The following is a 13891-nucleotide window of genomic DNA, read 5'->3' as shown; positions in this document are numbered from 1 at the left end:
AAAATGTTTTTAGGTTCCTGTACTCACAATGTGAGTCTAGTTTTTTTTGCCTTTTGCTATTTTGGGTGTCCAAACAACATAATTACATATTAATCGTGAGCGAGTACTTATCTAGATAACTTCTGTTAAGAGTCAAGATTTCTGTCATACAGCAAGCATAAGACTTTGCACAAAGTGCTTGTCTGTTTGTTTGTTGCTTTTATCAATACTTGGCTGCGCTAATGTTAGCTTAGCTGTAGCCTGACACTGTTTCATAAGCTCGTATATATTCCTTATATAAGTGCAGAGGATAATACAGCTAGCAACATGTGTCTTGATTAGCTCCATAGAGGAAACTCAGGATAAACAACAGAGTTTCTGGACTACAAACAGAAAATAAAATTATTTCTTCTTCCACTTTTGGTAGTCTTAAAATACAACCCCTAAATTTAGCATGGCACTTTATTTTCCATGCAGACAAGTAATAAACGTTCCCTCTCCTTTTTACTAGCTTGATATAATTTTTCTTGTGATTTATCTTTTCCAGCCTAATAAAGAATGTAGCTATGTAGCCTTGAAGTATTATATTATATGCTGCAAAAACACAGCTATAAACTCCAAATTTGCTATAATATTTGGTGATTCTTTAGCAAATGCTTTTTAGCATTGTACTTTTGCCAGCTGAATAGCTGTATTTCAGTATTTGTCTTGATAAACCTGAACTGTTACCTCCTGTACTGAGTCAGCTTCCAAAATTGAATGTTAGGCTTTCAAGCTTATAACTTGTACAGATCATAAGTATAATTTCCCATTTATGAATGCAAAGCTTTGTGATGGAAGATTCTGCTTTTTTAAGAAAGATTTGTTCCATCTCCACAATTGCAGATAGTTCTTACAGAATGAAAATACTGTGTGACTGTTTGGCTGTTCTGCAGTACAATGCCTTACATTTTAAGAAAAGACAAATGATCTATTTTGGAAAGAACTGAAATAATGCCAGCTGGTACCATGGAGAATGGGATCCACTATCTTTTTTTTTTTTTTTTTTTTTTTTTTTTTTTCCCCTGTAGTAGCCTTGGCATTATAGTGAAGCTTTTGTTCTAGTGATTTTTAGCTCGTCAAAAGTTTCTGTTCTTCTGTTTCAGTGCCTTAGGTAACACTACAGTTTTTAGCCTCATTCAGTGAGGAGATCCAACACCACTTCTATTTCTCGTCTGTGTGCTCTGTCTGCAGAGTCAGGACTAATGTATTGCTTTGGGACTGTGATAATTAATTACAGTATTAAGTCATTGATTAAGCGTCTAGCTTAGTTGTTAATGTTGCTTTTCACATTACTTCAGGGATGGAAAAATAGTGAGTATTTCTAGGATATGTTCTCTGTTTTCTGACTGTTTGAGCTCCTTATCCGTTTTCCGTTCACTTGGAGCGATGATGCAAAGCGAGAATCTGCTTGACAAAGCAAGGCACAACATATTGTTAGTATGCCTGTAAAATTAGAGATGTATATACTTGGAGCTCTTCATTCCTTGTTTACGCTAATTGTATATTACTTTCTGTGAAATCTGTATTTTTCATGGATGATATCTACAAGCTCCGTGTTGTATTGTTTAAAGCAAAGGCAAAATTAACTTCTTGGGCATAATATGTTTTATTATACTTCTTAACTTGCTAAATTCAGGTAAGAATGTACATGTGCATTATCATGTCTTAATGTAAATATGACTAAAATGTTGCCTCTTTTGAGATGTAATTTTCAACTAGATGCAAAACCACCTTAAAATGCAAAACATCCGTCCTCTTTCCTTGTTTCGGAGAATATAGACTGACCTTGTTTTTTTTTTTTCCTGAAGTGCTCAACTCTTGTTCAGAAGAACGGTGATATAAAACAAATCCCAAAGGCCTTAAACAGTGTCAGAAAACCCAAACCAACGAACAAAACAAAAATCCCACCCCTAAGCCCCAACAATAATCATGAAGAATGTGTGTTGCAAAGACAGTTTTTCGAACAAACAGTATTTAAGTTTTGCATATCCGTTTTTATTTTTCACCATGAGAACAGTTAAACAAGGGAATAATCTCCCCAGAGAAGTGGTGGATTTCTCTACACTGGACACTTTTAAGGCTCAGCTTGACAGGGTGCTGGGTCATCTCATTTAAGCTATATACCACCTGAAAGGGCTGGAATAGATGATCTCTGAGGTCCCTTCCAACCTGGCATTCTATGAATAGCAGTATGTGAGATTTTTCCATGAACTAAAGCTGTTGAACCAACTCTGCTTTTCTTTCGGCATCTTTTAATGCTGTACTCTGCAACTCATGGGAAAGAAATTCCCTTAAGAGTCATACAGGAAACAGTTTGATGGGTAAATAGTTTATTTTTTTTAAAGCTCTTTCCTATTCTGCACTGGAATAAACTAGGTATCTTCTGCAGTGAAGTTAAAACCAGGAGGAAGTTTCTGCTGTTGCTTATATCTTATTGAATGCTTAAGGCACTCTGTAGGAAAGAAGTGTTCAAGTGCTTGTTAAAACTGAGCTGAGCAACAAGAACTTTGGTCTAGGTGTTCTGTGTTGCAGAGTCAAGATCCCTAACTATTTCTAACCAGGAATTTCACTTCAGATGTGTTGAGGCTGAATTCTCAATCTCTAATAAGAGTTTCAGCTTTTGTAAATAAGTTGGGTTCATCAGTGTTTCTATTTCTACCCCTCTCTCCAAAAGAAAAGCCTGGAATTTTTACAGTAAAAAAATTTTGTAAACCCTATGGAACAAAGCAGGAACAGGATTAGATTCAGTATTAAAGTATTTAATAGTTTAATAGTTTATAAATTGGAAATTCAAGGAGTCAAATAGCATTAATTAGTGGTTTTCCTTTATCCCTTGAAAAGCAACAAAAAGAAGAGACCTGATCTCCTTTTTGCAGATATTGTACAGCGTAGTGGACTGTTTTTGTTGCCTTTCTAGCTGTGATAAAAACCCAGCTATGGTCTTTTTTTAGATGTTTTTCATCTGAGTGAATTATAAGGACTATCTGAATGACTTAGTTGTCTTGTGTGATCTAGTCTTGGAATACCTTCAGGCCAATAAGGAATGTTCTTATAAACAGACAGCAAAGCAACTTAAGCTGTTACATGTGAACCAGCTACAAAATCAGGTCTTTATTTTGCCATTTCTGTATAAATAAATACAGAATTAATCTAAATCTGTGCAAATTTTAGTTTCTTAATAAATGCATTCATTAGGGATATATAATGATTTTTATTTTGTAGAATTAAGGGAATATCTATAAACTTAAAATAACCTTTGAAACCTAATAGCTGGTGCTTTCTTGGCCAGAGTTTTATAGTGTTAGGAAATAAAGTGTAGTACAGCAGCTGAATCTCAGAATTTAATTCCTTGGGTGAGAACTACTATGTTCCAGAAGTCTTCAAAATGAAGTGGCTGGTGCTGATGTTCAGAGTGCCACCGTAAACTCTGAAGTCATCTGTTCTGAGTGGTGTTGGCTTTAGGGTGTTTGATTTTTGTTTTTGTTTTTTAAAGTGGTGTTTTCCTGAGGTAGCATATTTGCCAGAGTGGAGAACAGGATTCAAAAACCAGACGCGTGTGACAACAAAGTCTTAATGTATTCTAGGTTGGTCCCTTCAGCTGTTAAGTAAGTGTATCAGTGTATTTGCTTGCATGTTCCTAGTGTTCTTCCCAAACTTGATTTTCTGAAAAATAACACTTTGAGAAGGTTGTTTCTTGTTCCATGCCAAAAATCAGCACTGTTTCCTGGACCTTCAACAGGTAGCTTTACAAAAAACAATGAGTTTTGAAACCTCAGGACTTACTATGGAATAACACACGGGGCGGCTCTGCTGGTATTCTGCTGCTAGTTTCTCAAATTGGTGGACTGAAAACGTTGGGATTATTTTTTCAACCCCAGTAATGAAGACTTGATGAGGGTCTTACCAGTTTTCCTATAGCAACAGAACTTTGTTCATTAAGGCCTTTTGTAGCATAACCCAAACTGTTTTCACACTACAAGGTCTGCTTTCTTCTCTTCATGCTTTTAAGGAAAGACCTGTTTTCTGGATTGCAAATTGGAAAATTCAGAGATGTTTATTATGATTTAGTTGCAAACTTCTGTGAGAAACTTGCTCTCCAGCTCTGCAGTCATACTCTGAACTCTTGGTGACAAGTATGCAGACTTTCTGTGAAGGATGTGTTTGTAGTTCACTTCTGTGGTATTTATTCTGATGTTGGAAGGAATGTCTGTAGTTCTTTTCCATGGTATTTATTTTGATCTTTCACAATAACAAGCCACACAGGAGGAGAACACAGAGCTGCAGTTTTCTCATACTTGTCTAAATATTAAACAGACCAGCCTCTGCATGAGTAGAGGGGACAACTGAGAGGGATATCCACAGATTTTATCAGCTCAGTCCAAGAGATGGTTAAAGAAAATTTCCCGTCTGAAGTTCAAGGCTTTTCTATTGGGGAAGTCTGTCCTAATGGCTTTAAATTATAGACTTTGTTTTTTAGGATTAGCCAGAGCTAATGTTTTCATTATTATTCTGTCTGAATGAATTTTAAAATATCTAAATTCTCCCCTGTTCTTGTGTTTGTGGGGTTTTTTTTTGGTTTTTTTTTTTTTTTTTAACATAACTAGGAGGACAGTAGGTTTTTATTTTGTTTAGAGACTTTAGAGATTTGACTGACCATCAGGGTCACATATCTGTAGCAAACTGGTTTTGGGTTGTTATTGCCAACTGGGTTACTGTATGCAATGCTGAATTACATGACCTTGAAAATGCCATCCTAGTACTTCGTTCTTTCTCTGTTTTCTTGTCCCTTCCGTCTCCAGTTAAACCTATATATGGATCTTTTCTGATGTTCTCAGACTTCTTTTTTTCTTTGACTCTCTGGAGTTCCTTAGACTGTGCACACTGTTTTGCATGTTTGCAGTAAACAGTGAGTAATTGAGTGTCCTACTGGAATTCTTCCTTAACTTTGAGATGAGGTGTGGAGGGTATCCCGAAGCTGACTCTTAGTCTCCTCTTACAATGTACTTTTAAAGTTATTTTTAAGTCTTATGACTTCTTCCTTCTAGCTTTCTTTAAGTCTTTCCTTTCCCTGTATTTCTTAAGTTATCTTTCAGCAGATACAGTAGCTGCCCATATTGTTGTCATTGACCCCTGTTAGGCAGAGAAGTTGACATAATACTTGAAAGACTGTGGACTGTCCTGGAGATGTGAAACACATTGGTCATGTATCAAAGATGGTTAAACAGCATGGAAACTGAGTAAACATCTAAACATCTAGATTGTTGCCTGAACACCTGGGTCTATGGAGAACATACAAAGCTGACAGAAATAAGCAAAACAAACCTGTTGTGAGTTGCCTGTTATTTGCTCTGTGATCTCCTGATAAACCACTAACATATCTTAGGACATGTGCCTGCCTCAGCTGTCCTTACTTTCAGTGTTGGTTTTCAGTAGAGTCTGTCTGGGTGGTGGTGTTGTGAGGCCATAGATGAACACTTAGTTGCACAGTGCACATAAGTCAGTATTGCATGAATAAATAATTAATAGATCTGTAAGTCCTGAGCCTAAGTAAAACTTCTAATATTCCTCTATTCCTCGAGGCCTGAGCTCACAAGGACTTATATATACACTTAGCTTGTTGCTGAACAGTAGAACTCCCTAGCACAGAAGTAATCTTTTTTGACACATTGGCTAGATCATTGAAGCAGCATATTTTAAGGCATGTTATTGTAATGTTGGTCATGTTATTCACTGTTGTAGAGTAGCAGTTTTTCTTCAAAGCACTATAGGATTTTGACTGAGGCAGTCTAACAAAAATGCCATTTTGGAAGGGACGCCCTGCTTATGGAAAGTAACTTGCTACTCCTTTAAGTCAGAAGTTAAAAATGAAATTATTCTTGTGATGTTTTGTTGCTGTTCTCAACTCTGGAAGAGTAAAGATGATGTCAATTCCACCACTGCTGAATTCAAGAGACAAGGATCAGCCTGTTTCCTGTAGATGTTTGCCTGGGAATCCACTGCAGCATCACCTTCTGTTTGACAGACTACTGAATTTATAATGAGTAAAGGCTTTTGTGTAATAGAAGGAACCTAAATTATTTAGGATTTTAGTTTCTCTTTGGTAAGAAGGGGTTTGCTTTTTTCCCTCAAGTGAGGTTTGAAGCTTAAAATAAGTTCCAAAACTGCAGACTGCAGTTGACACAGCAGCGGATATTGTTGCCTGCAGGAAGGTTAGCTTTTAAACTGGAGCACTGACTGGAGCAAGATGGTCACAGGAAAGTGGAAGGGGACAAATAAAAATGAGGACACAGATGACCCTATTGGGTCTTAGTAGGCTCCTGCTTATTGCATCCGTCTTTGCATAAATAATCAAGTCTGAGTTCTTCCTGAAGTAAAGCATGCCAGTAAAATCCATCTGCTCCACACTGCCCATGCTGTCTTTTGACACAGTCAGGTGTCCTCTACTTAGGCTTCTTGGATCTAAAGATCTAGCCTCTGCATGCTTAACTGTGCTCTAATGGCTTTCTTAGTGATTGTTGGAGGTAGAAAGAGGGACAGAGACAGTAGAAACACGTATGGATACTGCAGACTTGGCTTCATGAGACTTAATTGAAGAGCCTACATATACCAATGCCCTTTGCTCCATTCTTGTCAGATCGCGAATGTTGCCAGGGACTTGCAGATACTAAATCTGCTGGGGTTAAAATAGGTCTAGCCACACCATCAGTCCAATGGCGTTGCAGTCCAATGGGTATTGATGCATTTGGCAACCCAGAATCCATTACATGATCAGAAGAGAATAGAGCCCCTTTGTCCATGTTGATTGCTGGTTTTGCCCTTGGAGTTGGAAGGAAGCCAGCAGTAAGGTGCTAGTAAATAAAATCTGTCGGTCCTTTTGTCCTCTGTCTGGGTTATATATCACTTCCTATTTTATTCTGCTGTTTTCTGGTGCTATTTTCCATCACCCTTATTCAATGTCAAGATAGAAAAAGACCTCTCTGCAATCTTCATGTTACGCATGAAATGTAGACAGTGCATGTGTCTGGCATGCTGCATTAGGATTCCATGGATTACGTCCTGGCTTTGTAGCCTGCCAGCACCAGGCACTAGATGGTCATAGTAGGAGTACGGACAGACCCGGAGGGGCTGGTTTTCTGAGCCAAGGACACAGCACTAACAAATGCACAGGACCGCAACGGAGTGCACTGTGGTGGAACACGGAGCTTCAGAAAGGCTGTGTTGGAGGAACCTCTCCAGGTTAAATCTCTCCTGGGAGCTGTTCATATAAGGATGGGCAGTCCTCTTGCTGGCTGCTGTCAGAGCTCTCTGAGCATTGGGTGCTAGATGAGACTGACATGCATCTATTGCTTTTTATTAGTGCTGTCAGATCTGCTTCTTCCTAAAGCAGACTTGTTTTAGGTTTCTGGGTTTTAACAGGATTCCAACCCTAGAGGTTAGAAAGGCATTTTCCATAAATGAGAAGGGTTTCTTTTAAAAAGATGTCGTGATGTATCTGTTTATTCCTGGCCTACTTCCAGCCAGACTAAGGGTGGGAAAGAGGAGGCAGTGCAACTATTTGTGTGTCTCTTCAAGAGGAGTTTTGGTCTCTGCTACAAGGATTTTGATGTCCATATAGAGCTTTTATCTGCTCATATTTTGCCTGGTGATTCATTCCTTCCTCACTCTCAGACTGGTTCATTACATCATTTGCCCTCTATAGAGATTCTTTGTTCTAGCTCCTATTACTAGGAAGGAAGTTACTATTGCAGTCGGGTACTTCAACTTCTCTGATTTTACAGGCTACTGAGAGGTGCTTTACCTTTCTGCCAGGCACTATCAAAAGGATGGCAGGGGAGAGACAGTTAGTTATTCTTTTCGTGTGGGGATTTTGGTTTGGGATTTTTATTTAATTATTCTTTAACCTGATTGGACTGTTTGTGAGAGCATCAAATTGATATATGAGAGTACATCTAGTGCATGAAATAGTTCTTCCCTTGGGCAGGAGGAAAACAAAAGGGATGTCCTGTGGGTGCCCTGTCTGAATGGGAAAGCCTCATATGGCTGGGTGTTGAGTGGTGGTTGAAGACTGGCTGTGGGCCCAGTCAGAATCTCAGATGCCTTTATTAAGAAAGGATTTGACAATACTGATCTAATATTTGAAGAGATGGGCTAGTGACCTACACTAAATATGCAGGCTACTCTAATGTACTGTAACAAGATTTCTTGTTTACTGCCGAGTGTATTTTCCAAGTGTAATAATCTTCCAGCACAGAAAGGAGGTGATGTCTTTGATAGTGGTAGATTAGGAGAGGGTCTGAAACTGCAGACTGGTGGAAACATAGATGAACACACGTTGCTACTGCCAAAGCTCTTCAGACTAAAAGGAATAGAGGATTTTATAGGAGTAATGACTTGCATGTCAGTGCAGAGGCTGCCCTGGGAAGCGAACAAAAAAAGCTAATTTACTGTCTTTATGCTTATTTTGAATGGGTTTGTGCAGACTGAAGAAGTATTAGAGTACTTCAGAGTTGGTGGTACATCACCATGCTAGGGAATAAATATTTTGGTGCATGATCATAAAACATTCAGCAGCTTTCTCCTGCAGTACGCTGTGGAGGTTGGCCTGACGGGTCTGACAGTCTTGATGCTGGGCTGTAACTCTTCTGCTCTACTTACAGTGAGCTGCATTATTGTCACTGCACTGGCCTGTTGGATGCTAGAGATACTCAGGGACCAGGATGAAATGACAAAATGCTGCTTTTAGTTATAGCTGATGTTGTAAATAACCTAGAAAATTTAAAATGTTGTGTGTCTTGAGCAAATGAGACATACTATTTGAATATAATAGATTTGTGGTGAGGAGAGGTCACATAAGGCACCAGTGGGATGAGACCTGTCAGTGTGATTATGTGTGCTTTGGGTTATACCTGCTTCAGAGCAAATTGAGTTAATTTTTTCTGGAACTGGAAAAAACTGTCAGAGGGATAGGGGTTAGAAAGCATTAACTGTGGTTTGGTGAAAAGGTAGAAGTGCAGAATTAATGGAGAAGTACCTAATTATAATGTCTCTGAAAAGATGGGAGACTGGAAGGCAGCTCTTCAAGCAACCCAGAAGAAGGCATGAACTGTTACTGTCTTGTCTCCTGCGTTGGCTGTGAAACACTTGGGTGCCCCTGCTCCTATAGCTGCCTAGCCAAAGCAGCTACTGACTGTAGGCAAAGCAGTGAAATGTTTCTCTTTGCACAGGGACGTGATCAGTGCAAGTCTGTAGTGCCTTAGCAGCATGTATTTATAGTCGTGGTTGTAGGTGAGAAAGGTGGCATTTTATGATTTCTGTAAAAGAGCTACTTGCCTGTTTTTCATTTTATTTTTGCTAGTGGCTGCTGAAAGGGACTAAGGTACATGCAAAACTCTTGAGCTCATTAAGTAGTAAGAAGTAATGTTTTTTAAAGATGGCCAATTAAATATGTAAACAGCATCTGTTTTGAAGGAACCCCTGTCATACTGCATGTTTGCTGCAATGTTTGGGTGCCTCCAAAACCCAAAAGCTGGCAGAGACCTGTTCTAAATTGATGCCTGCTTCCTTGCTGCTTTTCTGATAAATGCAGTGTTGAGCTGCCAAGCTAAATAGTACTTCCTTTAAGCAGATCTCAAATACTAAATTGTTCCGAGAGAATAGAAGTGTTTGTGGATTTGTTAAGACTTCAAATGTTGACATAATATTTAATGCCAAAAGAAACTCTGGTGGAAAATGTTAGGTGATAAATGTGTTTTGATAAATTCATGTCATGAAATAAATTGTTTTTAAAAAAATGCACCCTGAAAGGATTTTTGAAGAGAAGAGCTAGAATATGCTTTCAGGAAATATTCAAATAAACTCCCTAACAGTATCCAAAGAACAATTACATGGTCTGTGACATTGCTGGATGATATATTCAGCTGTGGAGACCACCCACTTCCTCCTCCTCCCTTCTTCTCCTCCCTTTTCTCCTTTCCTAGCTTCCAGTCCCACGGAGTCCCATAGCAGATTAGGCGTCAACACTGTGATGCAATTCAGAGGCTGCTGATTTTCTGAATCACTAAGTCGGTTTTATTCTGAGGACAAGCTTTGTTTCCACAACATCTGGTGAGGAGAAGCAGCCAGCAGCATTTATGTCGTGGATATCTGCTCTGATGGATTTTTTGCTTTTCTGTGCATAAGGAATAAGAGCAAAGGAATAGAGACTTGATTATTTCTTCAAACCTGTTTTCTTTAGCAAGAATTACTTCACTTCTGCTGGTAGTAATTTAAAAACATAGTATGTGACAGTACATGGAGGCTATTTCTTGCTTGTTTATCGTCCAGTTGCACTGAAGACATGTTATGGTCCCCGAAATTTTCCTTATCCAACATGCGTGTACAGCTGACAGCAAAGGGGTTGCTCCGAAACATTCGTCTACCTTCTGGCTACAAGAAAAGCACGATAATATTTCATACAGGTTTGTGGTTTTTAATATGACAATTAGAGCGGATATTGAGGGAATATCTTGTTTACTTCAACAGCAGCTTATTTTTAGCAAATAAAACCACTCTGGGCATGAAAGTTTTAGAATTTAATACAGAAGTCTGACTTTTGAATGAAGTAGTTTCGTATTCGAAGTCTCTGTGTGTGCAGCTGCTCTGAGCTGCTGGTTTGGAAGATGGTTATTCTGTTTATGAAATGCAAATTGGAATGTACTCTTTCCTACCGCAAGTCTGAAAATAGTAACAGGAAGTCTGTGCTGTTAAATATTTATCTAGTCATATTAGTAACTATCTCCCAGGAGTATTGTCTTTTCTATACACTGATCAAGTGCAGAAGAGAAACAGGGAGGGAAGTGGAGTGAATACAGGCTGTCAGGATGTAGCTTTCTGTCTGAGAAATATTTGAATATTTGCATGTAGTATCTGTTATTATACATGTCATGTTAAGCATGTCTTATTTGAAGTAGGATATGCAAACTTTTATGCTTACTTTAACACCCCCACCCCAAGAAAAACCAAAACAAAAAACCCAAACCCAAAACAACACAGAAAAACAAGCAAACAACCACAAAATTCTCAGCTCTGTATGAACTGATTTTCATCTTCAGTAGCAGGTAAAGCAAATAAAGCAAGTGCCTGGAATGGGAGCAAGATTATGGAAGTAGATCTTTGTTCCAGGACATACCTAACTCATTTTGGCAGAGTGGCAGTTGCTTGTTTATTTGTTTTAGCGAAGATGCGTGACATGTAGAGAAAATTATGGCAGCCTGCATGTTACGTAAGTCTTTTTTTCCACTGCACTATTTGTAATTTTCTTTCATTTTACTTGGGGAGGATCAAGCAGCTACATAAACTAGTTTTGCAGAAGCTCTTCCTCTCAGGCATTTCCTCGCTGTCGTGAACACCACTCTCTTTCCTTTCATATTTTGGAGTTCAGTTCTGTCAGTCAACTTTCTTTCGTGTCCTTGCATTTCATATAGCAGCTTAAACTATTCTGCTTGTCATGACTTATCCCTGCAAAATAAATCCAGTTTCTGAGTTTTTCTGGATAAATTCAGTTATGAACAATACAGGCTGACTAGCCAAATGTTATATAGGCTTCTGTTTTTGGCTTACTTGCATGACTTCAAGCTAGGATTTAAATATCTTGATGCTAAAAGTTCTTATGCAAGGGAATCTTCGTGCGTATACCTGCATCGTTGATCTTATAACAGTGTGAAATTTCCACAAAGCACATGTTCCAGGGACAAAAGTCCTAAAAGAATCTTTGTGCATATACCTGCATCCTTGATGTTGTAACAGTGTGAAATTTCCACAAAGCGCATGTTCCAGGGACAAGAGTCCTAAAAGAAAAGGGGGGAAATAATGTACAGTCTTCCAAACGTTCATTAATTGCTACTGAAATTTGTATGGTTTTGAAAAATAAAAACAGATCTCAGTGCATATTAAGGGAATTGTAAAATTATAAGAATCTGTTTGTGGTTTTCTTCCGTTTCAGTGGATGCAAAAGCAAAATCTGCTTCCAGATGCCTCTGTTAAATACAGCATGTAAACCAGATTGCTAACTCTGCATTCCAGTTAAGCAGCACTCCACTAAATTGCAAGTGCTGAACAGACCTTCTGTATATTTTCCCTGTGTGCAGCATGTACAGATTAATCATATAGCATTGAAAGATTAGAGAGGTTTTTGCCTGGTCTTCCCATTTTGCTTTCCTTTCCCTATGTCTTTTAGGAAGTCAGTGTGCTAGCAGAAAGCTGACCAGTGGTTAGCTAGAGCTGAATATACCTAAAAATAGGGCATCTGAAAACCAGGTCATACTCTGTAGTGGAGAGCGCATGTATGTATAGATACGCTGTGGTGCTAGAAACGGTGGAATTCATTGAAGCTTGTTAGTGATTATTTCAGGTTCGTGAAACTCTGTGACAGTAGATCAGGCGATGAAAATGTAAATCACGAGCATAAAAGGTTTCTCTTTTTGTTAAATGCCGGGAGGAGCCATATTTGCTTTTGCAGTGCTAACACGAGTATATTTTTCTTGTAGTGCTTTAATTGGATTAAAATGATATGCAGCTTCTTTCCAAGGTCACATGAACAATGAGAAATAGAATATACTAGGGACTATATCAACAAATGAAGAAGGGAGTAATTGGGATGGGGGTGGGGGACATGCGGGAGGAATTTCGGGGTCCATGCAGGAATACGAGTATGCAGGAGTGTTATGTAAGCAACATACATTTCCAGTTTTGGCATAGACTGCACTTTTCATAAGCAGTATCATGCATTTCATCCTTTGCTCCCTTTCATAATAGCATAAAGTGACAACCTTGCATGACTGTAGAACATCCTTGAGATACTTACAGCAATTGTTGAAAGGTAGAGTTTTTAAGTAGCCTAGAGCGCAGTCGGATTCTTTGGTTACTCTGTCCTGGCTAAGAGTTTGCAGTGCAGTGACTTGAAGCTAGGATATAAGCACTACTGGAAGGAAAAGGATGGAACTCAGTCTTGGGTCTTCATTCTGACTTGAGGATATTTTGTAGCATCGTGGTGCCATTTTTTCACTGTATGTAGTATGGCTGGGTGTACTATGACCAGGCATACAGTTGTTCACGTGGGTGTTAAGTTAACCTAGGTTAATCATTGCTTTTGTAATTAAATGGTTCCTTGGGCTGGAGTGTGTTCGCACTGCTTGCATCTTGTCCATGTGGAGGTGTCAAAGTAATTGGAGTAGTTCAGATATCTTGCAGCATAAGCATACAGCCTGTTCAAGGGAAGCTAAATAAAATTGGATTTTTTTATATTTTTTTTTTTTTTGCTAGGAATGGAATAAGTCCAGAGGAAATTTGCTGTGAAATTTGAAGTGTTTCTTAAGGTCGTTCAGCTTGTTGCCTTGTATGTAGCGTCCATCACCGTGTCCTTTACACTAGTTCAAGGTCATCGTATCCAGAAGTTTCTTCTCCCTTTAAGTGCAGGCAGACATTGAAGTGTCACTTTTCTCAGCAGCTGGAACTATAGTACACCTGCAGTGTTCGGTATATATAGCAAGTGTCCTCTTCAGCAAAAGGAAACCACTGAAACGCTTCAGGAAATACTTTATTTGCCCATCTTGCGACTTGTAAAACTTATTCATACCAAGTAACTGCAGCAAAAATCTCAGCGCTTCAGAACTGCATAAAAATTGTAGATATGAGTTAAGTGTGAGAAAGTGTCTTTCAGTGATGACACATAACATTTGCTTTCTGTATCAAACCGTTAAGGATTTTTACCAGAGAGTGACTGAAGTGCTCTAATGCTTTTCATACATAAAGAAGTGTGACAGAGTGAATAGTTATCTCTGCATGTTTTTGTGTAAATGGCCAGAGAGAGACATTATGAGTGATTCAAATTAGT

General features: G+C 38.7%; 1 protein-coding gene across 18 annotated transcripts in view; it reads left to right on the top strand.

Moving 5' to 3' along the window:
• The window catches only part of MTUS1 (microtubule associated scaffold protein 1), a 129814-nt gene that overhangs the window by 62136 nt on the left and 53787 nt on the right, over nucleotides 1-13891 (top strand). Inside the window, exon 1 of one of the 18 annotated variants that reach the window (XM_054066495.1) lies at nucleotides 10005-10478. The exons of the other annotated variants lie outside the window; for them this stretch is intronic. Within the exon in view, the coding sequence (XP_053922470.1) occupies nucleotides 10358-10478 (121 nt within the window). The 5' untranslated portion in view covers nucleotides 10005-10357. Of the gene's footprint in view, nucleotides 1-10004; nucleotides 10479-13891 lie in introns of those variants that run through there. 18 annotated transcript variants of the gene reach the window in all.

The sequence above is a fragment of the Cuculus canorus genome, chromosome 4, assembly GCF_017976375.1.
Source record: "Cuculus canorus isolate bCucCan1 chromosome 4, bCucCan1.pri, whole genome shotgun sequence".
NCBI lineage: Eukaryota > Metazoa > Chordata > Aves > Cuculiformes > Cuculidae > Cuculus > Cuculus canorus.
This window is presented reverse-complemented; position numbering and strand designations above follow the sequence as displayed.